The 24,931-nt window shown below is 38.1% G+C and overlaps 2 protein-coding genes across 8 annotated transcripts in view; one reads left to right on the top strand and one right to left on the bottom strand.

Annotated features, from left to right (window-relative positions):
* Window positions 1–1,449: 1,449 nt before the first annotated feature.
* Window positions 1,450–9,362, bottom strand: ecsit (ECSIT signaling integrator). 4 transcript variants are annotated; one of them, XM_027169147.2, is made up of 9 exons: window positions 9,229–9,358; window positions 8,647–8,829; window positions 7,774–7,872; window positions 7,251–7,665; window positions 4,561–4,784; window positions 4,199–4,256; window positions 3,588–3,736; window positions 3,141–3,261; window positions 1,450–1,984 (listed from the first exon to the last, which is right to left on the bottom strand). In XM_027169147.2, exons 2-9 carry the CDS (start codon window positions 8,647–8,649, stop codon window positions 1,725–1,727), a joined length of 1,329 nt encoding a protein of 442 aa, XP_027024948.2. In that variant the 5' UTR covers window positions 8,650–8,829; window positions 9,229–9,358; the 3' UTR covers window positions 1,450–1,724. The 4 variants fall into 4 exon arrangements, with proteins under 4 accessions (XP_027024948.2, XP_027024946.2, XP_027024945.2 ...); XM_027169145.2 differs by lacking the exon at window positions 8,647–8,829 and having other exon boundaries at window positions 9,250–9,362; XM_027169144.2 differs by lacking the exon at window positions 8,647–8,829 and having other exon boundaries at window positions 9,229–9,328.
* A 21-nt stretch (window positions 9,363–9,383) lies between these two features.
* eml3 (EMAP like 3) overlaps window positions 9,384–24,931 on the top strand; it is a 33,672-nt gene continuing 18,124 nt past the window's right edge. Inside the window, exons 1-5 of one of the 4 annotated variants that reach the window (XM_047811836.1) lie at window positions 9,384–9,594; window positions 21,396–21,572; window positions 21,705–21,816; window positions 22,169–22,240; window positions 22,559–23,011. In XM_047811836.1, coding sequence (XP_047667792.1) covers window positions 9,570–9,594; window positions 21,396–21,572; window positions 21,705–21,816; window positions 22,169–22,240; window positions 22,559–23,011 — 839 coding nt within the window. In that variant the 5' untranslated portion in view covers window positions 9,384–9,569. Of the gene's footprint in view, window positions 9,595–21,395; window positions 21,573–21,704; window positions 21,817–22,023; window positions 22,071–22,168; window positions 22,241–22,558; window positions 23,012–24,931 lie in introns of those variants that run through there. The other 3 variants (XM_027169142.2, XM_027169143.2, XM_047811842.1) reach the window with 3 other exon arrangements.

Raw genomic sequence — 24,931 nt, 5'->3', positions numbered from 1 at the left:
TAAATATACTTTGGAGGTGAAGGGAATAAGACTGAAGATGACAGAAGCTGATTTCATTATTACTCAAAAGCTCTACAGGAGGTTTAGTGGCTTTATGTTAAACGTTTAACAAGTTACATTTCGTTGAAATTTTACTCGACCACTACGAGTTCCACTTCTGTCAGCCAACCTGAGGGCACGGACACATCGAAACTGGACATATGGAGGCCCTGAAAATGTCTGATGAATCATAATTTGTACAGAGTCACAAAGTGTCCATGGACACAACCTCACTTGTCAGCACTCCCGGTGGACATAGTGTGATAATGTGGAGAATGTATTCATGGCTAAAACATTTGAAAAGGTAAAGGATGGCAATGACTGAGTAATGGGAATGAGAATTTTCCATCTTAATCTGTAGGAAATAAATGTATATTAGGTTTAGAAATTCTATATATATACATGTATATGAAGTGACGTGACGTACGGCTAAGTACACTGACCCCTACTCAGAATTCGTTCTCTGCATTTGACCCATCCAAAGTGCACAAACACAGCAGTGAACACACACACACCGTGAACACACACCCGGAGCAGTGGGCAGCCATTTATGCAGCGCCCGGGGAGCAGTTGGAGGGGTCGGTGCCTTGCTCAAGGGCACCCAAGTCGTGACCACCCCGACTAACCATTAGGCCACGACTTGCCCCAAACAACTAATATCTATATAAATATCTATCTATCTATATATATCTACATATATATATATCTACATATCTATATATCTACATATCTACATATCTATATATCTACATATATATATATATCTATATATCTACATTATATATATATATCTATATATCTATCTATATATATCTACATATATATATATCTACATATCTATATATCTACATATCTACATATCTATATATCTACATATATATATATATCTATATATCTACATTATATATATATATCTATATATCTACATTATATATATATATTATATATACATACGTGTGTTTAAGTTAAGTTTGTGTGTTTAAGTTTAACATATATATAGTGCAATTTTACAGTGCAATTTTTTTTATGGATTTATATATATAAAATATATATCACAATGCTATTTGAACAGTAAGCTGCTTTAGAACAATCTGCTTTCGGTAATACAGCTTTGAAATGATAATATTCTCAGTGTCTCACATCTGTTGTTAATCATCCATAGCCAGAACCAATTTCAGCACATTTAACTTTCATTTAATTTTGCATCTGACTGCACACTATTCTTAGATCTGCAGAACTCAAAGTAACTCAATGAGAAACGTAAATTTCTCAGAAATCTCTTGTTCAAAGTGGTGGACAAAAAGAAAATCATCTTAACTGCTAAGAGAATTCAGTGAGATGCTCAGTCTACTGGGTAACAATCCATTAGTGGTTCATGTTTCCACCAAAGACTACCATAAACAGAAAAGCTGTATAAATAGTTTATTTATTGCATTAATAGATTTAGCAAACTCACACAAACAACATTATGCAATATGATTATGCAGTATGATCAGTCTATTTCAAGGGCTCTGCTGAAGAAATCTTTAGACCAGTCTCAGTTAAATATACTTTTAAAAAATCTTCAATTTTTTTTTAAACTAAGTTTATCAGAATTTTGTCACTCAAAGGACAAACAAGAGCCCAAGGTTGTTGTCTAGGTCTTAACTAATTTCCAGGAACACACCTCACTGGGTGCTGCTTAGTCACCGCTTCATACCCTGTGAGTGCAATACTTCCTCCTCTATGATGTGCTCCTCTTCAGTTCCTGGGCACTGATTTTGTCTGGAATCATGGCGAATATCTTCAACTTTCTGCAGTTTTTTTAATCCAGAATCCAGACGAAACACAGTGGGAATCTTCCCTAAGATTGGGTTGTTCTCCTGCAATCCACTGATCCACTGTGCTAGCGTAGCCTGGTCACCTTGTCCCGTCATGCACATGGCATAGACCGCCCCTTCCACGACTGAACAAATTAAATCAAATATCACTCACCCCAGTGTCTATGATTCTTTTATTCGCTTAATAATAATATTCTACTAAACAAAAATACACAGTGGAGTTAAGAGCATCTTACAGTAAGTATACATTCACTGAGCACATTTCCAGGAACTACTGTACACTCTCATTCATGCAATAATCTGAAGCCAGCAGCTTTAGGTAATGTTGGTATTTCTCTAACTGCCAATCTCCTTGGACTTTTATTCCCAACAGTCAATAAAAAATGTTCTCAAAATGGTGCAATAATTTGAAAAATCTGTTCTGAAGACTGAAACGCCTTATTAACGAAAGAGAGCAACCATGAATGGACAGGTAGAAACACTATTACTGTTCAATTGTGGTGAGCAGAAACGTATCTCAAGAATGCATAACACATCAAACCATAATGTGGATGGGTTACAACAGCAGAAGTCCTCGCTGAGTTCCACTTTTTTCAGCCAAGAACAAATAGCTAAGTCTGCAGAAAGAACAGACTCACTGGTAATTGAAAAACGTAGTCTTACTGCTGAAGATAACAGACGGTAGGGTCAATGAATACAATCTGCCTTGTTTCAACAGTTCTGGTGAACTGGTGCACCGTCCTGGTGGAGGTGGTGTGATGGGGTGGGGAATGTTTTCTTGGCACTCTTTGGGTCTCTTAAAATGAATCATCACTTAAATGACAGCATACGTGAGTATCATTGCAGACTATGTGAATCCCTTCATGGCCTCAATTTACTCATCTTCTAATGTCTACTTCTAGCATGATAATGCACCATGTCTCGAAGCAAAAGTCTGGGTTCATGAACATGACACGATGAGTGTCTTCGGCGTTGTTTTCCAGTCACCGGATCTGAATACAGTTGACAGATCTGCAAGAATTGTGTGATGCAATCATGAAAACATTCTCAAAGGAATGTTTCCTTCGTGGTGTGGAATCCTGCTATGAGGAAACGATGCTCTTCTGAGAGCAAAGAAAGGCTATGTACAGTAGTATTAATACAGTGTTCCTATTAAAGTGCTCAGTGAAGGTATTTGTTATATTAAACTACGATTACAAATAAAGCCTCATGTTCTATGGCAGAATGCAGATGCGTTCATTTAGAACTTTATCTACACTTTATGTTTTTGTGCATGCTCACCATCATCCACATCAAAGCTGTCATCATCTCCCAAGTCTCTCTGAAGGTCAAGGTCAATATACCGGGGATAGAAAAGGCTCTGCTCTGGACCAAGCATCTCAGGATCGAGCGCCTCCTCTATCTAGATAGGTAAAAAAAAAAAGTAATACCAATTATACTACAACATTGTGATTGGTCATAAGGTGGTCATTAATGTTCTATAACAGTGTGACAGACGTCACAGGTTTATATCATCAGCCCTGTCGCTGAACTTAATCCTAATAATAAAACCCAGTAATAAATAGATATTAAAGAGTAAACCCTCTAACTGTTGACATGATCGAGCTTTCAGTGAGGAGACGTATTCAGTATTTATAGAACTCGAGTCTCTGCAATTATTAGAAGGCTGAAATGTCCCTAATAGGCAAAGCACATGTAATTCTCACACAATATTTATTCATACGGTACCTGATCCTCAGGGGGGACAGAGTCGGCTCTGAGCAGATAATAATGTACGCAGGTCTTCCTGAGCCACAGAGGAAACGGGCCTTCCACAAACACCGGTCTCTCCGAGTTGTGCTTGGCAAGAAGAGCGCGCTGCTCTGGACTCTGGATGCCTGTAATGATGGCAGAGACCATAAGGATATACTGGGAGTTTATATTATCTTACATTAAACAACAAATCTAATGCTGAGGATTTACTGTATGCTTCATTTAATATTATTAATGATTATTTTTTTATACTTCTGTGTTGGTCAGACCGGCTCTTTACCCGGCTTTGTAGAAGAATTTATTCAAATAAATTTCGCTCTATTTAGATCAACCGAATCTATGAATACTTCTGATACATTCGGTGAGTTTTGCAGCCTTCCGCCACGTGTCAGGAACCAACGGCAGTTAAACGACATATGACTAGTTTTGTATTTATTATTTACTATATATATGTATTGTGTTGTATCATTGCTGCATCTTGTTTTTGTGGATTTTGCTCAACGTATCAAAGCAGGTTTGTCTATGTTGGTACTAAACAATGGTGATTTCTTTTAAGTGAAATAAGGCCTGATGCACGAGTTCCATACCGACGATGTGCGGGAGTGAGATCTCCTCTCCTGCCTCTGTAATGTGTGTGGAAGGAAGCTGTAGGAGAACAGAGCAGATGATGGAAAATGAGCAGTTAAAAGTGACGTTCGCCTCAACAAAGCAGGAAAACCAGTTTTACAATCGGGGCTTTAAATCTTTCCATGCAGTACGTTCAGCTGTAATGTTCCCTTTCCCTTTATCTTTCCTTCGAATTTACAAAATATTTTTTTTCTTGGTATTTTTTATGACTTAAATCGTATCATTCAAATACTAAAATGCTAATTCGAGGTGTTAAAATCTTGACACGTGCTCGTAACAAACAGTCTGGGATACTAACAGCCTGGCAGCTCCTGGTGTTTACCTGATAAACTGTAATTTTAGCATCCAGGTCATTAGAGATGCGGGTGAGGCTGAAACGGGCAAGGTCCACTGGGTCTTGTGGGAGCTCGTGAGGCACTGGGAATGGATTTAGATTCTTAAATTTGGGAAACCAGTACATGATCCGCTGGTACTTCCTCATTGGGTGGCTCTTCTCGCCAAAGATCTGAACCAGAAGGACTTTAGTTTCCATGTTAGGCATAATGCCTGCAATTAAATATGAGAGAAATAAATGTCAGACATTGTTTAATGAAAGCAGAGCAGTCAAACACATAACACATCATAATAATTGTGTTACATTTTAACTTTATTATACAAGTCAATGTTTTTCTTTTATATAGCTATGGAACAGTGATGAAATAATTCCACCCATTTTCTGCAGCACTTATCCGATATGGGGTTGTGAGGAAAATCACACACACACATACACACCCCACACACACACACACACACACACAGACACCACACACACAGACACCACACACACACACACACACACACACACACACAGACCACACACACACACCACACACACACACAGACACCACACACACACACACACAGACACCACACACACACACAGACACCACACAGACACCACAGACACCACACACACACACACACACCACACACACACAGACACCACACACACACAGACACCACACACACACAGACACACACACACACACACACACACACAGACACACACACAGACACCACACACACACACAGACACACACACACACCACACAGACACCACACACACACCACACAGACACCACACACACACAAACACAGACACCGCACACACACAGACACCGCACACACACAGACACCACACACCACACAGGCACCACACACACAGGCACCACACACACAGGCACCACACACACAGGCACCACACACACAAACACACACCACACAGACACCACACACACACACAAACACAGACACCGCACCCACACACACAGACACCACACACACAGACACCACACACACACACAAACACAGACACCACACACACACACACAGACACCGCACACACACACACAGACACCGCACACACACACACAGACACCGCACACACACACACACCACACACACACACAGACACCACACACACACAGACACCACACAGACACACCACACACACACCACACACACACAAACACCGCACACACACACACACACAGACACCACACACACACACCACACACACACAAACTGGAGTCCTATCAACATTTTTCTTGTGCAGTGTTAGCATTATAGGCTCTACATTCACTGTACCCCTGAGCAGAATAATTTAGTAACAGAAGATAGATGTATGGATGAATAAAAAGACAAGATCCAGACAGAACACTGTGTTGCATTCATTCATTCATTCATTCACACACACTCACACCACTGTTGCAATGAAAGAAAAAAGACAGTTAAAAAACTGGAAGAGATACTCATAACATTTGTCTAGGTTCTCTCTGGCATACTGAAGGCGGGCCTTTTTGTGGCATGGTAACACTTTCTCCTGGCAACTCGACCATGCAGGTCATTTGTGTTCAAATACCTCCTTATTGTGCTCCTTGAAAGACCACCACTTTATTCCAGAGCAGCCTGTATTTCTCTCAAAGTCGTTTGTGGGTTTTTCTTTGCGTCCCAGACAATTCTTCTGGCAGTAGTGTGTAAAATCTTTCTTGGTCTATCTGACTGTGGCTTAGTATCAACAGAACCTGTTATTTTCCACCTCTTTATCAGAGTTTGAACAGCACTGAGGGGGGCATGGTGGCTTAGTGGTTAGCACATTTGCCTCCCACCTCCAGGGTTGGGGGTTCGATTCCCACCTCCACCTTGTGTGTGTGGAGTTTGCATGTTCTCCCCGTGCCTCGGGGGTTTCCTCCGGGTACTCCGGTTTCCTCTCCTGGTCCAAATCATGCATGGTAGGTTGATTGGCATCTCTGGAAAATTGTCCGTAGTGTGTGTGTGTGTGTGTGTATGTGTGTGAGTGAATGAGAGTGTGTGTGTGCCCTGTGATGGGTTGGCACTCCGTCCAGGGTGTATCCTGCCTCGATGCCCGATGACGCCTGAGATAGGCACATCCTTCCCGTGACCCGAGAAGTTCGGATAAGCGGTAGAAAATGAATGAATGAATGAATGAACAGCACTGACTGGCATTGTCAAGTGTTGAGATCTTTTTATATCCTTTTCCTGCTTTATAAGTTCAACAACCTTATTATGCAGGTCCATCGGCAGTTCTTTTGTCTTCCCCATGGTGCAGTATCTAGCCAAGTCAGTGCTTCACCTCATGAACTGAGAGACTCTCTGAATATTTATAGACACTAATGTATAATGATTCTGATTACAATAACAATGAGTCACAGGTGTGGAAACTTCACTTATAGTCATTTAAACCTCTGTGTGTTTATAATGTATCAGGGTTGTGAAGGTGATTTCAGTTATCATTAGGTTTTAAAAAGGAGTCAAATAACTGTGTGATAATTTATGACTTCACGTGACCACTATCATTAAGAAAAAAATATTTTGCATTATCAGTCGTATTGTTCTAATAAATGGCAATGATTAACAATTTCTTTTAAGTGCAACTGTATATTAGTGTGTGTCTGAGTGTGCAGACTGCAGCCAAGTGTATATCATTTTGGTTTAAGGCCTACACACACTCACCATAATTTTCCATCTGCTCCAGCACCTGTACACCACACTCCTGTTGCCTGGGGTAGTGATTGAACGTCCTCTGTATAAAGTTTTGTGGCACAAACACTTCTTTTGGAAATACATCCAAGATTTTGTTGTAGACTGCGATGTCTCGCTCCACTTTAAATTCAGGCATTTTCTTCAGAGCAGCGTAAATAAACTCCACATGCCCACGCCGTCGGATGTCCTTCTTGTTGAAGGTGTCCAGCACTCGGTTGAAACTGGCTTTGCTCTTTGCGTCTCTTGCTGCATGCTCAAACAGCTCATCATGCGTGACTAAAGATTTGGACTTTTTCTCAGTCTCATGTTCGACTATTTCCTGAAGATTTGTACTGTCTGCTTTACTTTTGCAAAATGCTGAACTGCTATGAATCCACCTTGGCACCTTAAAAAACAAAAAACAAATCAACAAACGAATGGATTCTTATTTACAGACCTCTTTAAGGACAGGTGGCTATTTCAAGTATTTGATGATCAGACACTGAACACTTACGCGATGACAGCAGAGCCTTGGGCTCAGTCGAGTAACGGCAGGAATAACAGTGGACGTGATGCACCCAGTGTGACAGATTTGTAGGAGAAACCTGCTGGCCTTAATGGAAAAAAAAAATGACCGGTTTGTCACAGTAAAGGCAAAATAACAGCATAAGGTAACTTTAGTATTTATTAGTACACATTGTATAAAATGTGTTCATTAAGACACTGAATATTCAATTCAATTTATTTGTATTGCTTTTTTTTTAAACAATTTGTCTCAAAGCGGCTTTACAGAAGTGTGAAAACAGAAGAGAGAAAAAGAAATAAATGTATAATAATAATAATAAATAAATAAAAATAATACAAAAATTAAATAAAGAATAAAATAAATAATACAAATAAATAAGTGAATATATACAATTAAAGTTTAAAATTATTTAAACAAAAAGATGAACTTTAAAATACTATATATCTATATATCCATCCCTATATACACCTTATGTAAGGGGAAATATTACAAAGATTAGAAAACTTTAGGCTGAACCCAAATGTTGACACATGGTGTAGTAGATATTTTACTTTTATTATGATACACTAACATTTGGGCTCCAACCTGAGAGTCCAAGCAACATTCATTCATTCATTTTCTCCCGCTTTATCCGAACTGCCTCTCAGGTGTCATCGGGCATCAAGGCAGGATACACCCTGGACGGAGTGCCAACCCATCGCAGGGCACACACACACTCTATATAATATAAAAAGTGACGTGACATACGGCTAAGTATAGTGAGCCATACTCAGAATTTATTCTCTGCATTTGACCCATCCAAAGTGCACACACACAGCAGTGAACACACACCCGGAGCAGTAACAGTGTGTGTTTCCTTACCATGGCTATTCCCAATTACAATATTCCTCGCTGTTTAGTTTGGAGTGACTCCCCTTTATTTAGGAATTGGCAGTCAAAAGAAGAATCCCAGCATTTAGCATTTAGCTTCATATCAGTCAAATCTCCTTCAATCTGAACACACCGGTAGGATGATTTCCAGGTCCGTCAGCGTTCGGGTTTCCCCTAAACATTCAGAAACATTTGCACCCTGGTTGGTTCCGCTTGGCTTTTGGTTCCTCACAATAACATCATGGCTTCAGCGGCTTTGCCACAAGGTGGCGAATCGAAACATAAACTTTTTTTTTTCAGATTTCATGCGTGAAATAAACTCTACTGGACTCTCTTTCTCTCACTCTGTGTGTGTGTGTGTGTGTGTGTGTGTGTGTGTGTGTGTGTGTGTGTGTGTGTGTGTGTGTGTGTGTGTTGGAAATTCGTATCACCCTTTTTCGTAAGAATTGAAACAACCGCATTGTAAGAGCCTGTATAGTAATTTTGCTAACGCAAAACCGCCTTTCCATGGAAATAAAAAGTTTCATAAGAAGCATAAAGGAGTTTTGCAACATGAAATCCCTCCACACCTACTGCAGTTTTATGTGCACTTGCCTTCCGCCGCATTTCCTGCCTATGTGTGGTTTTGGACTGGAATTGAATTTTCAGTCGGTCGCACACACACACATACACACGCGCGCGCGCGCGCACACACACACACACACACACACACACACACACACACACACACACACACACACACACTCTCTCTCTCTCTCTCTCTCACACACACACACACACGTGTCTTTTCCCTGGGTGTTGCTGCTGAGTACAGTTTATTTTCTCACACACAAAAATACAACATGACTCGAGTGGATTCCTCACATGCGACAATGCGCTGTTTCATAAAGGTTTAAAGAAGATAAGATTAAAACATGGATGGATCAACAAACAGTCTGGGTAAGTGTCAGATCCACTCTGTTATGCGTCTCTTCTCGACTCGTGTGATTTGTCTCGACTGACACTTTCGCACTACTACGTAGTGACTGGTAAAATCTGTGAAAGTAACACAGATGAGAGGTCAGACTAGTCATGAGACACTCAGTCCCCTGGCTGTATGTTTTATGCTTCTTTTATTTATTTATTATTCATTTATTTGAATGACAGTCTGCACTAGTTTGCTCAGTTGAAATGAAACTAGACACTAGCTATTCGTGTTGTTACTGGAAGCTACATAACACCATTCAGGGCAGGAATGCAATGTTTCACTTGAAAAAGGAAATAAAGTCCATTCAGCTCTTAATTATGGAGGAGTGTATACTTTTTTTCATGTTACACTGGAAATATGTTCAGATCTTCAAGTTTTCAACTGTAGAAATGAATCAGTATTGATGTATAATGTGAAAGTCCTATCCTGTTATAAGTTATAGGTCATATTCAGAGGTTTAATGGGGAGTGATGGGGTGGGAGAGGACCAGGAATTTGGCAACACCTTTAATAATGTGTGATTTATTACACGTCATTATTAACCCTGCTACGATGACAATGATGTTTTATGGAAATTAGTTAACAACTATTCGTGTAGTTTAGTACACTTTAGTTTACAACTATAAAGTATTTAGTACTTTCTGGTAATTTTGCCATGCTGTAAGGCTTAGTACAATATGGGAAACAACATGAAATTCCTAGGTCTTAGCATTTACTTCCTGATAGAGGAATACATTTTACAGTTTCATGTACTTGTTAGTTTGGTGATGCTTTCTGTAAAGGGCGGCTTAGTTAACATTCATTGACATAGTCTCTGCTGCCTGCTTTTTGTAACATACAGGTTCCTTCTCTGGTGAGTCTTCAAGACAGAGACAGAGTTATGTAATGTCAGTAGAATAACAAGCTGTATTGGAAAAAGACCAGGTGATTTATTTTTCAGTGTTTCTGTACCCCTGACTGCCTCAGATTCTTGTTCCTGGCAGGCAGAAGTATAACCTGTCAAGGCTTGATGTTTTGTGCATGCTGAGATGCTTTTCTGCCCACCACAGCTGTACAGAGTGATTATATGAGTTAATACCGTATATCTTTACTGGCTGCTTGAACCAATCTGACCATTTTCCTCTAAACAAGTATAATCAAGGCATTTCTACCTCCAAATCTGTCACTCAATCTGTGACTTACCATCAGCTCTAGACACTCTGTGCTTACTTTACTTGGTGTTTACAAATGATATATGTAATACTGAAGAGATATGCTATTCGGACCATTATGTGGTACCAGCGTATTTACCTTTATGTTTACGGCCTTATAAACCTCTTGAGCTGTAGTGATTTGGGTAACAATAAAGAGCACATGGAGAAAAGCCTCAGGCATCTACTGGAAGTTCTAGTTTTAACCGTGTACTTCTGATGAAGTGTTAATTCGTGCCAGTTTTTCCTGTATGTACTGTAAATACTCTAAATGTGGATTTTTGACACGGTCTGGATTAAATGTTAGGCTGGTTGAAATGGCAAAGTATAATGAATACTTTTATAGGATATACAATACATATGATGGTAATTTATGGTTTACTAATAGTCCGGAACAGAAACAATAATGTTAGCAGCACATTCACAAAAAGGCTATAAAAATAACATAATAACAACCTCCAATCCACTAATATACCACAAATACTATATACACAAAATTTTACAAAAAAAATGAAACAAAATTTAATAACTGTGTGATGATTTTTTCATGTGAGACAATTCTGAGGTTTAAAGGTGAAGGAAGAAGACATTGAGAAATCATCAGTAAGGCTTCACAAACAATCTGTCAATCATTATCAATCATTGTTGAAATATTCCTATATAGCCTTTGCACAACTGGTACTGTAGAAAGCTGTAATCAGTGTACCTAGTAATCACTGTGTTTGTTTGTGTGTGAATGTGTGTGTGTTGTGAGGATTCTGACGAATCTTACACAAACCTTATTAAGTCATTGGTGTGTTTGTGTTATCTAGAAAACGAATTGCAATATTATTTCAAGACAATAGCTTCATTTCTATTACGATATATTCCTAGAAAAGTTGTGTATACATTGTCTTAAACACACCCTGCCTGCTACACCAGGACTTTTACACAAATCTCCTTTTTCACCGGCTATATTTACTTGGAAAGATTTCATCAGTTTGAATGAATTCATTCTGATTGCACATTCCAATGAGCTGTTTATTTGTGCATGTTAAACTGGGTGGTCTGTATGCCATCTTGATTTATATGTATGTTACATGTAATTCGATCCACAGTTACGTGCCTGCGTGGAGCAAGATTTAGTGTTGGCACTCACATAACAAGGAGCACTTTGGTCCAGTCAGCATATGCTGTTCTTTAAATCGAACTTTTTGTTCGTCTAAGCAAAACATCCTCCATATGTTCCATGTGTAGCAAGCAAGTAGTATTCGTGTCCACAGTCAGATTGCTCAGCTTTTTTTTTTGTGGAAATGCTTCTAATTTGCAGTTTTTTCTGTTAAATTATTGACAACAACTGCATCAAAATAGTCATCTGAGTGTCATCTGATCACTTGCTTTAATAGAAAAGATTAGGCACGAGTAAAGTCTGACCTTTTGTCAGTACTCCATTTAAATAGTCACCTAGAAATAGTGCAGAATCTTGAATATTAATCATTCAATATATGAAACATTTACTTTCTTTGTCTAAAATATTTCAAAATATTTCAATGTTAAAAAATAGTCACAGATTTTTAATGTGGTGTCAGAGTTTTGGACCCCACTTTATATATGCACATGCAGTCAGTTCAGCCTGATTGGCCTTAAACATATGGTGATACTGACCAAGCTACTCAATTTCGATTTGAACGTCAGATCACTGCAGTGGCTTAACTTCTAGCGATGCGTTCTGCAACGACGTGAAACTCGTGACACCTGGATGAACAAAAGAGAACATGGGTGAAAACTAAAGGGCAAGAAGAAGAAGAAAAAGGAAGAAACCTTGTTTATGACTAATATTCCACCACAAGTTATGAAATCGACCAACTTTCCAAAATTGCTGTCAGATTCAAATATGTAGTTGAAAGAAGACAGATGGACTCAAGGATTTAGTCATCAGGCTCTATTTTTGTGCAGAGACATATAAAGAAATGATTGGAACTTCTCTTATTACTGCAGCCAATGTTTAGAGCAACAGTATTATCAGCTTCAGAAAGACTTTTTCTCTTTTTCTGTTCTCTATTAGTTTATGCATAAATGTGTAGGTATATCAAGAATGGTGGTGTTTTATACTGTAGTGCATGTATCCAAGACTTTAAACACATTTTGTTCTTGTTTTGATGTATATTACATTATTTATTTATTTGTTTGTTTGTTTGTTTGTTTTTTGTTTATTGTTCTTAAATTATTTTTATATCTTATTTTTGATCTTATCGGTTATATACCACTATGCTTTCAAATATTATGCTTGCTACTATATAATACGTCTAATATAACGCACCTTAAAAAATGGCCTTTTTTTTAGACAAGACTCAGTTATATTCCTTACTTTGTGTGTAAATTTACTTCACAACATATGAATCATGAACATGATAAAAATCAGAAAGAAAAAAAACAAGTAAATAATAAATATAATAATAAATAAATTGTTTGACTGATGTCTGCATCTGCGCTGTCCATCAGACAAACTGTAGCATTTCAAAGCCACAAAGTAGCTGTGTATGATTCAGAGCAACATGTCATGCTGTATCATAATGAGAGGTAAGAACTGGTGTATACCTTTTGTACCATGTGTGCAAGAGAATGAAAGTGCAAGGACAGACAGCAGAGTGCAGGTTTTGGAGACTGACAGGAAATACAGCAGCTGAGGGTGGGCGGCCTGACGGAGAGAAATGCACAGTTATTACTCATTAGTTGAGTACAACTATCTAGTTCCTCGAAGATTGATTCAACAGGTTTGGGTTGTTTGGGGTTCTTTCAGCCTTTAACACTCACGTCTGTGTCCAGCATCAGGACAGCATCTTTACTAAAGCACAGGAGTCATAAGCAGCTCTTCTAGCTAAGGCAGAATATGCTGTGTGTGATTAAATAAATTGGGAGCGTAAGAAAAAACTGAGAGTGTAAGGGCTTTAAACTGCTTAAAAAACTGCTTAAAGTGAGATGAGATGAGATAACAAAATACTGTGCATACTTTATAGGAAAATAATCCACAATGCGTGGTGTGATGCAGCTTCATTTAACACAGACTTACCCTTACCCGCATTGTCTTATATCATTACATCCTGAGGTGTTTCAGTCCTCTTATACCACAGTGATTTGACAACAACACATTTGTAATTTACTAGTAAATGTCACATTGTGGGGTTTTTTCAACTTATCGTTAAATTTAATGTTGAGTAATGTCTATGAGACAACTTAGTCCCTGCTTAATTGTTTATACTATAGCAGCTGTAAACAGTGTGACTTATCATATTGCTGAGAAAAAATATCATAAAGCCTCTCAAATACTATGGACTGTCGCAAAGCACTGACACAATTTTCAGATTACTGATTTAGTTTTTTCTTTATTAAACATCATTATTTACAGTTCCTTTACCTATGCGTTAGGTTGCATTAAATGTTACATTTTATTTCAATTACTATTTATTCAGGGAAACTACATTCATGATATTGCACCACATATTTGAATGTAAAGTAATAGTTGTCATTAAACCGGCCTGTTTTAGCTTGCTGTAGGGTTGAGGCCCTTTCTTTTGAGTTACATCATTTCCTTTTTCCTTCTCGCAGTGAACATAGTATAGGCCTACATAGACGAAGTTATTTAACCTAGAACAACTTGCATTCTAAAGATATTGCATCACCCATTTGAATATGTACTATGTTGTGTAAAAAAAAAACAAAAAACATTTTTCCATGAACGCCCGAGCCATCATCTGCCTGCATAATCAAGCACACATTATGGACACAAGCATGAGACACCTGACCATCACACCCGCATTAGGGTCTTAACCAAACTGTTGCCACAATGTCAAAGATACACGATTGTCAAGAATGTCTCTGTAAAATTTCCCCTTAACTAAAACTATGAAGTCCAACCTGTTCAAGCACAACAATTCCCCTAAGCACAACGTGAGGTTCCTAACGACATGATTTGACAAAGTTGGGGTTGAAGAACTTGAGTAGCCTGTAGAGAAGTCTGACCTTCAACCCAGTAAACACCTTTAGAATAAAGTGGAATCCTGGTTGTGAGTCTGGCCTTCTATGCATTTGGCAAATCCACACATCCATGTTTCAAAATCTCTGGAAAGCCTTTCAGATGAACAAGTCCATATTACCATGCACATGTTTATTGAGGGATGTTTAAAAAGAAAATATGGGTTTGATAGTGAGGTGTTTACATGCCATTGGTCATGTGGTGTACGTTTATCTCTTAACTAGAGGAATAAAATTTGTTGAAAATATAATTTAGGATGGAATTCTCTCATGGGAGGAACAACACAAGAATTGGTGATCTGGATATAAATGAAATTGCCTCCCCATGTAAATTAATCCTGTCTGAATAGGGATTAAATTTGTTTGTCACAGATTGTGAGCAGAATTATAGCCTTGTTATCACAAAACCTGAAAAAAGAAATACAGGTTACTTATGGAACATAGAAAAACAGCATCAGAACGTGTATGTGATCGTACTCTATACGCAGTAGTACATTAAGCCATTCTTCCACATCAGATGGAATTTAATCTGGAATCTGAATATTGCTGAGCATGCAGTGTCCATGTGTTTCATTACTTCTGCTTTACCATTCTTGTTTATTACTCAGTTAATTGCTAGTAATATTCTGTAACTGTTAGTAATTATTCTGTAACTACATTCTAAAGATACAGAAGTGAGAAATGTAAGTGTAGACCCAACAGTCTGGCAGTTTAACTGTACAATAGCATAACAGTATTATTGGAAATTGTTAAACCGTTAACTGCTTGTAAGTAGGGAATCAATGTTGCCTAAAACCACATCATTTCCCACTTCTCGATTCCTTTTTAGAACAATGGACAGTCTATAACATTCTCATTTAAAAATGTTAGCTGTTTTAAAAACAGTATAGATGAACTCATCTAGTGAGAATTAACATTGATTATTCATGCTCGGGAGCTCAGTGATGCCGTTGGGTTCAGACGTCACATCGAACGACATTTAAATACACACCACGACTTACAACTTGTTTATTTTTCCCCAGTAAGAAAGGTCATGCTACCTATTTTCCAGTGTTCTACTGAATTCACAGATTTTAAATAATGCCAATGAAATGCATGCAAATCCATAATTATTTTATGGTAACTAGCCTGTGCAAACCTATCTAGGCTGCTCCCCGTGTGGACGTGTAGTTTTTTAAAGTATTAACGAATTAATCTTTGCCAACTTGATAAACAAGATTGTCATGTGAGTATAAATCTGCAGCAATGATGTAACCCGTTCAATCAACCAGAAGTGCTTTAATGCCAGAAAAGTTGTTGTTCAGACAAGAAACAAGTTTCCAACAACAAAGCAGCATTTATTTGGAAGACCTCGAGTGACCGGACACAGTAATGAAAAGAGATATTCCGAAAAAGCGTGACATAGTATGTGGCTTTGCTTCTCACATTCCAGAGCTATCACTCATCAGCTAATCTTATTTATCTTTCAGCCTGGAATGAGCCCCTGTAACACTGATTCCACTGAAATCAAGACTGTAAATCTGGTCATTTTATCTTTTTTTTTATTGTTGTTTGACAGGAATCCTTGGTAATATTTTCTTTCCACTGTTTGTTGTTACTGCCATTTTGAAACTTGTTTCCTAAGGTTTTTTTTTAAAAGGTTTTTGTGCATCAAACGTCAAACTTGGAAATGCAGGGTATGTGGGCTGAATGCGCACATCCACTCTGATATTAGATCCAAATAGTTCATCACTCTGCACCCTTTTACAGTATATTGCAGTGTTTGCAGTATACACACGTAGGAGGATGGAATGGAGAATGATAGGGACTGAAAGAGAAGGCCAGAGAAAATTCCTGGTTCAGTCTTTTTCATGGGAATGTCATGTGACCGTACACATGTCAGGAACTCATCAGCGACCAAATAAGAGAGGACGAAAAGAGGAGCCAGATGAAGACAAATTGCTAATTGGTTCCCGATGTGCCTAGAAGTGCACTTACTTGGCTGGATCCATGCCTCTTAAAGGAGTTGGTCACCTTTTTTAAAATGTAATGGCTAACGTTGGGAATGCTTCAACTCGAAAACCTGATCTAACATTAAATTTAGTGGTCATGTGACTATTAGTAAAAGGAATAAATATTCAATAATGACAAAATGAGAATTCAGTAACTGAGCTGTAAACAACAGTAAACAGGAACAGAGAAGTAAATCTGTGAACCAGTGCATCATTATGGTTTGAGAAACATCCAGCAACTAAATTGTAAACCTTTTATTAAAGGTTATTAAACTGACTTCCAGAAAGCATGTGCTTAACTTTTATTTTTATGGGAGATGATCATGAGACAACTTGCATCAGGAGCTCTTGTGTGTGTGTGTGTGTATCTTTGTGTTTCTTTTGTCATTTTGCTTTCATCCATTATAACGGTTGAATCAGCTACACTTTTGTCCCAATGAAAGAAGGAGGGTGCATTAAATAGGACAACTACTTTGTTCGTGTTTTTTATGGTTCCTTTTTAAGTGACCACTGATGGAACGTAATTGTATGCACGCACATATCTTATTTCTTTTATCGGCCAAAAATGTCCCCGCTTCTCAATTTGGGTTTTTTTCACAGAAGCAGAAGTAGGCTAAATCTCCCATTACAAGGTTTCTTTGTAAATGACATATTTGGTTATAACCTACCTGCACGAACAATTAATTATTACTATTATTATTATTACCCTTAAGATTATTATAATATATTTGACCAAAGTGTACACAATTCACAGCCTTACAGTTTTGTACACTATGCTGGATACAACCTTTATAATCTTAAAGAATGCAATCTGACTGACTTTCTTAGCACCTGGTTTCAGTAAGAAAGCAAGCTGGCAAAATCCTGTCTTTAAAACTTATGTTTAAAGCTGTTTGTATTGAGTAGACCAGATGAATTTGAGTGTTTACTAAATGTGTAAACACTTAAAGGTCTGTTTGGTAATCTGTCAGTCAAAATTCCCCTTTCTGTGTGCTGTAAATGTATGCAGTTATTGGCCACATCTATCGGTGGTCTGGACATGTTTTTTTTTATGAGGTCAGTAAATATGTAGTTGCTGTGGTTGTAACTGGAAGGTGAAATAATGTATCTGTCGAAATTAAGCTCCAGTAACTGCAGCAAATTCATATTATATACAAACAGTAAAGGGTTTGCTGTTTGGTCATCATCCATGTCAGTCAGATTTCCCCTTTTTGTGAAAGTATGTGGTTCTTGGCCACTTCTGTTTCTGAAACATTCCAGACACTTTGCAAAGTTAGTCAGCCTTGTAAATCATAGCAGAAAGTAGCAGTTATGAATCAACGCGCTTTTTTGTATGCTGGCATTGCACATGATTTCGTTGTCTTTTAACAATGCATTGTAATGCTTCTTTAAAGCAATAACACGCTAACTGCAACGTTAGCCGATGACATGCTTTGAGTCGTACAGTAAATGTCACTGAGAGTCAACGCATTGTGCTTACATTTATATGTATTTCATTTTTTATTTATTATTACTTTAAAATTACTTGTAAACCTTATATTGCAATTAAGAGAAAGTTTTCTCGGTGCTTTGACATGCATGAGGTGCATGAGGTGTCATTTGCAAGTATATATTCTGGTTCAGCTTCAGTGATCCATGAGAACGCCATTTGTTTCCACTCTTTAGACCTGCTACTAGTTATAAAACAGATTTTTAAAGAAAGTCATAAGCTTTCTTTTTATAGGTTTTAGGGTAGGAGATTCAGAAGTTCAGTCCAAGTTGACCAACTTTCCATTTATGACAACCTCTTCAAAGGCTTTTGGTTAAATACTCTAATCCCCTTTTAATGTTGTGGTCCTAAATACGGTCAGAAACGTGGACATGAAAAGATCATTTAGGTTGTATTAGTGGTTTTTAAACCGACTTCAGCTTTTGTAATCGTGTACGTCAGCTGCTTATTGTAATAAATTGAAGAATTTCATGTGTCAAGCCTCCCACATTTTCAAAGAGCCTTTTGTGAATAAAAGGCAGCCGTGCTTCTGGTCCAGAAACTGGTTTTGTGTCTCAGCTCATAAATACCAGGAAATTGAACTGAAATTGAACTGAAATTCAAACATGATTTTAGTTTAGAAACATTCTGGTAAAACATGTCTGTCCTTCTCTCTATTCACCTCTCTAACAGACTCATCAGTCAGTCCTGCCAACGTTCTGTCAATACAAGGCTAGAGGACAATAGAAACGTCTGTGGAACGAATCTGTTAGAGGGTGGACATGTCGAGTGTAGCAGTTTATATGGGATTTAGGAAAGCAGTGTAATGAGTGTAGAGGACATTTTAGTTAGTTCATTTATATGATTATGACACCACACCTGTAAAAAAAAAAAAAAAAGTTGGGCTTGGTATTTGTAATTTTCTCTGGAGTGTTTTGCCACAGCTTGTTTTTCTTGGTAACTCGGGCATTTATTAAAGAAAATTCAAATAGTAAATATGTAGTTCATGTGTGATATGTTTATAATTGGAATATAGTGAACATATAGATGAAATGATGTACCTGTAGAAATAAAGCTCTAATCAGTGTACTGTAATAAATCCATATTAAATACACATAGTAAGATTTTAAGATTCAGTATTGGTTGTTTTTTTCTCTTTTGTCCAGCTAGTTTTGAATAGTCAGTGGACCGTTTTTTTTTTTTTCTTTTTTTTTTCATTCACAGATCTGATAAACTTACTAGCTAACTAATACTAGCTAACAATTAAGAAGCAATTTGAACAAAGCGTTCTGAAATTTGTTCACAGAGGCAGCATTTTAACGAACTGGAATTATTAATAAAAGATTGTTTCCCATTTCCGTGGCTGTTAATGGTAATAAGAGACACTGGAGAGTTGGATAGTCGATGTGGTTTATGAATTGTAAGCTCAGGACAGATTTTTGGAGATGGCTAGTTGGCTAAAAAAAGCTTTCAATAACTGATTAGCAGAGAGTACATCTTATTTTCAACCAGATAAAACAAGTACCTGCTGTACAAGAGGTACAAACATATAAGGCTACTGTAACCAAATAGAAATCTTAAATTTGTGAGAGGAGTGCACTCATTTTTATTGTCATTTATTCAACTCACAACTCCCGTTGGCTACAAAAGTCGATGAAGAAAAAAGCAGAGTAAAAAAAAAGCAAGTTTAAATCCAAACATTGACACAGCGTCCATTGCCAGGAGTACAAGAGAGCGAAACTGGGCATACTGTCTGAGTGGGAGATTGTGGTGAGTGGGAGAATGTGGTGACTAGCTACAAAGTTGGTTGGTAGCTGTGCCTTGAGAGCAAGAGAGATGGTTAGTTGGTGCGAATTAGAATGCTGTATCAACACGAAACACTGATTTATGATTGTTAAATATGCCTTAAATGTTTGTAGTTGAATAAAGTCTATTAAAAAAAAAGTTGCTGCGAATTGGCAAATAAAGAAAATGGAAAAGGAATATTTATCAAGAGCTGAAGTAAAGTAAATCAAGTGGGAAATGTGCCCAATTTACGTGTGTAAAATTTACATGTGTAAAATTATTGTATCCAGCCGATAATGTACTCAAGTGAAACAAAAAAAAGCTACTTTAAAATGTAGTCAAGTATTAAAAAGTAAACTGATGAAATTATATTAATGTCATGTTTTCATGTGAAAAACATGCTGTTGCTATATGGCTACAAGTTTGTAGACTATCTTGACTATCATACCTGCATGTTTCCATTCAAAAAAACCCATGGACATGGAGATTTAGTCCAGTTTTGCTGGTATAATTACTTGAGACTTCTCACTTCAGAGGAAGTGTTCTACAAGATTTTGGAGTGTTCCTGTATTGATTCGTGCTCATTCAGCCAAAAGAGCATTAGCGAGATTAGTGAGACGCTGATGGCTGGTGCTCAAGGTTCAGGACTCTCGAGTTCTTCCACACCAATCTTAATAAACCAATTATATCACACAGAAATCATTTTGTGAAGGTCAGTAGGAGTTTTTATTTCTCTGGTTGTTGGATGAGTGGTTTTTTTAAAAAACAAAATGGTGACCATTATTTAAACCTGTCTGTCTGCTCTGTAACTGAGTGAAAAATTGGTAGCCTAGATACGTAATATGACTGTTTCTTGATACCAGACTAATTGTTCATACATATTCCTTCATGCACATCTTAGTGGGACAAAGTTAAACACGGCTCAATTCTGTTTCTGCTTTCCTGACATACGCAAAAAGGGTGTGATGCATGAATCAGCTGTAACTTTGCTTTTGTGGTCTAACATTTTCATTGCATCGTCTGTAATTCTCTACAGATGGTGTGTCCTGTCTGTATTGAGGTTAATGATATTAGCAGTGTTCTGTTTGGCTGTATTTTGTCATGTTTATTGTTCTGTGCCTGGCGTACTACAAATACCACCATAGAGCACTGAATTATTATTAAAGTATCACTAGGCCCGTGTTCTCTGAAAGTTATATAACGATCATAACAATGATTTAACGTGACCAGGTGCTGATTATCTGTGTGTGTGTGTGTGTGTGTGTGTGTGTGTGTGTGTGTGTGTGTGTGTGTGTGTGTGTGTGTGTGTGTGTGTGCGCTCGCGTGCAGATGATGTGTCGGCTGGAAGCAGCACAGAGTTTCCAGACAGGCTCTCACTTATGGAAGTGAGGCTTCAGGCACAGGAAGATGAGATCACATTGCTCAAGTCCTCATTGGCCGACGCACTGCGTAAGCTCCGCCTCCATGACCAACAGATCCCACTACTGAAGCAGCAGCTAATTGCAAGTAAGAGCTTTCTTGTGTGTGTGTGTGACATTTTTTTATAAGTGATGTTTCTTTAAATTTTACATTATTGTTACAAATTTAATTCAAATGTCACGTATAGATAATATAAAGCGTGTGTGTTTATTCCTACAGTGAACCCGGGTGCAGCTCGGGTGTTGAGTCAGTCGTTTTCCGTTGACGGCTTCTCCAAACCCTACAGACACTCCACCAGTTCTCTGGATGGACTGCACCACACATCTGACAGGTATCAGCGAAGGGGCATCTGTGTACCTTTTAAACCATATCAGAAGAACTCTTCTCTTTGTTTTTCTTCATGATCTTAATCATTATTCTTTCAAACGCAGATTAAACTTTAAAGTCAAGACCACTAATTTTACATGTACAGTATATTCATTAGAAAAGACACAAATGGCTTTGCATATTTCGGCTGATCTACAGACGGGATGTGACAAAGCTTCTTTCTGTAATGCCTCCCTGGAGATACAAGTTCCTCAATTTGTGAGAAATGCAGTCTTCCCACCCAAATGTTTAGCACAACAAAGAATGAATACAACAGTATTTGGCACACACTGACATTGGGACAATTTCTGTTTCAGAATCGCTTGGTTTGTAAGAACATTAAGACTTCATCATGGTCCTTTTATTTGGTGTAGCAGTCAGTGTTGCATGTAAGGAAAATAGTTAAACAGCTTCTTTTAAGTGGTTTACCTGAATTATATTTCTCTTCAGGTGGAGGATTTGGAGGTTTATATAAGCTACTGTAACACAATTAACTTATTATGACTACTTAGTCGTTTTTTTGTTTGTTTGTTTGTTTTGTTTGCTTTTGTTTTTGCAGTGATACTCAGTTTTCTATTTAAAAAATGACTTTAGGTCTCAATCAAATGCTAGGGCTACTCCCCTCAGGAGAGATGATCTTCAGTGCAAAATACAAAATGGTTTATTGCTTGTATTTATCTTGATTGTGTGTGTGTGTGTGTCTTCAGCCATGTCTCAAACTCAGCTGAAAATGGAGAGAGTAGTAGAGCTCTCTCTATCCCCAGCTTGAAAACAGGCACTAGTGAAAAAGCCACACAAACAGAACCCTGGATCCCTGAGCCTGAGAGGACGCCTTTGGCCCTCACCAGGGCCTCCAAGAGTCTTTCTCTGGAGGATGCACTTCCCGAAGGCGTCTCTCTCATGGACAAGGCACTGCACAAAGCCCAGCAGGAAAGTCAGGAGGAAGACAACGAAGAGAAGGAAAAAAGCTGGCAGTATAAAATGGAAGAGACAATCCAGCCCACAACGATCAAAAGCCTCCAAAAACAACACAGCAAAAGCAGCGAAGAAAGCCATGGCTCAGCTCCTCAGACTCCAACTTCCAGTTCTCCAGCACCGCCTAAAGAGCCTATGCACACTGGAGCTCTTACTCCCATTATGGAGGGCGAGAAGAAACTACTGTGCGTTTTCCCACCCATCAATCCAGTCTTTTTCCCTCCTTGCATGATCTTCCTGCTTTTGGCTTAGTTCAGATTCTAACATTATTTCCTGCACTACTGATCTAATTAATTATTAATACCTCTGAATTCCGCTTTATTTCCAAGATGCAACTTATGCCTTCAGTGAGGAACAATCTGAATGTCATTTTGGGGCACAAAGAGTAAACTATGTTAAAGGGTTAAAGAAAAAAACAATTTTATTTAGAGTCTGAGGCCAGGGTTGGGGATTAGTGCTAAGCCCAACCCTTTGTTAGTGCAAGCCAGTTACTATATATGAGCGAGGTTAAATATAGTGTAGTTAGTCCATTGAAAGCCAAATTGCAAGTCTCTTTAAGTTGTTAAAAAATGTATTAAATTGAAATGTTGGAGATATAAAGTTAAGATCATTTTGAGATGCAAAGATATAAAGCTTAGAAAGTTTTGAGCGGATATTTCAGGAGTAATTTCTTCTCACTTTTGCTGTGAGAATGCATCCGATCCTGAGAAAATACTTGCAGTTAGATTTTCTGTTATTTGAAGAAAAAAAAAGAAGAAAAAAAAAAAACCAGAAAGATTTCCAGCATGTGATTATATCACATAATAACATATTATATTGTTTGGCGTTAGTTTTTAGCCGAGATAATGCCAGTGCTTATTGCCAGTTCTAAAGTTGTTGCAATTCAAGGTGGAATGAGATGGATGGTTTTTGGCTTCACTTCGGTGTAGAATGATGTCTGTGAAGAATCAGGCTGAATGGAAAATGTGACCAGGATCGGTAGTGTTTTACGTGCTCGACTCAACGACGAGTGATGCCGCAGGTTAGAATGTAATTTTACTGCAGGATATAAAGCAAGTGAGGTCATTGCTCAGATCTAAATTGGTCAGAGGAAGGAAGTGGTCGGTTTAGCTGTTTGGCTGAATAAATTCTTATCCCACATCTACAGATTTGCCAACGAGACAATGAGTTTGCTGCAACATTTGCATCTTGGACAGATTTCTACAAAAGTGGTGTAGACTTTTGTAGAACCTGCAAACACTTGGGAATGGCTGCACGCTAACCTAATCACATTCAGCATGTCTAATCAACTGTATTTTATCAATTCTGTGATTTATTTTCTGCCCTGTGTATGTGCATGGTGGTTTCTGGGTAATCTTTCTGTGAATGCATTTGAAATCATGTGTGTGTGTGTGTGTGTGTGTGTGTGTGTGTGTGTGTGTGTGTGTGTGTGTGTGTGTGTGTGTGTGTGTGTAGGGATGATCTTTAGACTATCAAGAAAGAATGCGTTTTTGCTCTGTAATTATTTACCCTGGGAAATCAACACAACACAATGAAATCTTTTGAAAACAGACTTACACAGAGCAAGTACTTTAGCATTATTCAAATTATTGTAATTTCAGCTTCAAAGCTTTGCTTTGTACAAAAGGCTGCATGCACTTCAGTATGTCGTGTAATCAGACGCATTAGACAGCTTGCCGTTAGGTATTTTTTTAAAGAGAACAGGATGGCCAGTTCTCAGACTGTTTATGATGAGGAATCTAGAGATAATAGATATACTGTAAGTCTTGGGTCTTGGGTCTCTCGACAGTGTGTTTGTGTGTGTGTGTGTGTGAAAAATTAGTGGAAAATGTAACCAATTGAGATCTCAGTGTCGACTGACGCCAAAGGGCAGATTGAGATTTAGCTACAGAACATAGAGCAGGTGAGCTCATCGCTTCACAGTGCAACAGTACAAAAGGAAGGAGGAGATAAATAGAGAGGTAAAACAAGGTGAAGCAGAGCAGGCAGTGTATTATGGGTGTATCAAAAGAAAAAAGGAGAAAGAAAAGAAAATATGCTGATGTGCAACGCTGTGATCTATATCTATAGATAATTAACCCCAACAGCCTTGTAGACTGTAAACT

Source organism: Tachysurus fulvidraco, chromosome 1 (genome assembly GCF_022655615.1).
Source record: "Tachysurus fulvidraco isolate hzauxx_2018 chromosome 1, HZAU_PFXX_2.0, whole genome shotgun sequence".
Classification (NCBI taxonomy): domain Eukaryota; kingdom Metazoa; phylum Chordata; class Actinopteri; order Siluriformes; family Bagridae; genus Tachysurus; species Tachysurus fulvidraco.
This window is presented reverse-complemented; position numbering and strand designations above follow the sequence as displayed.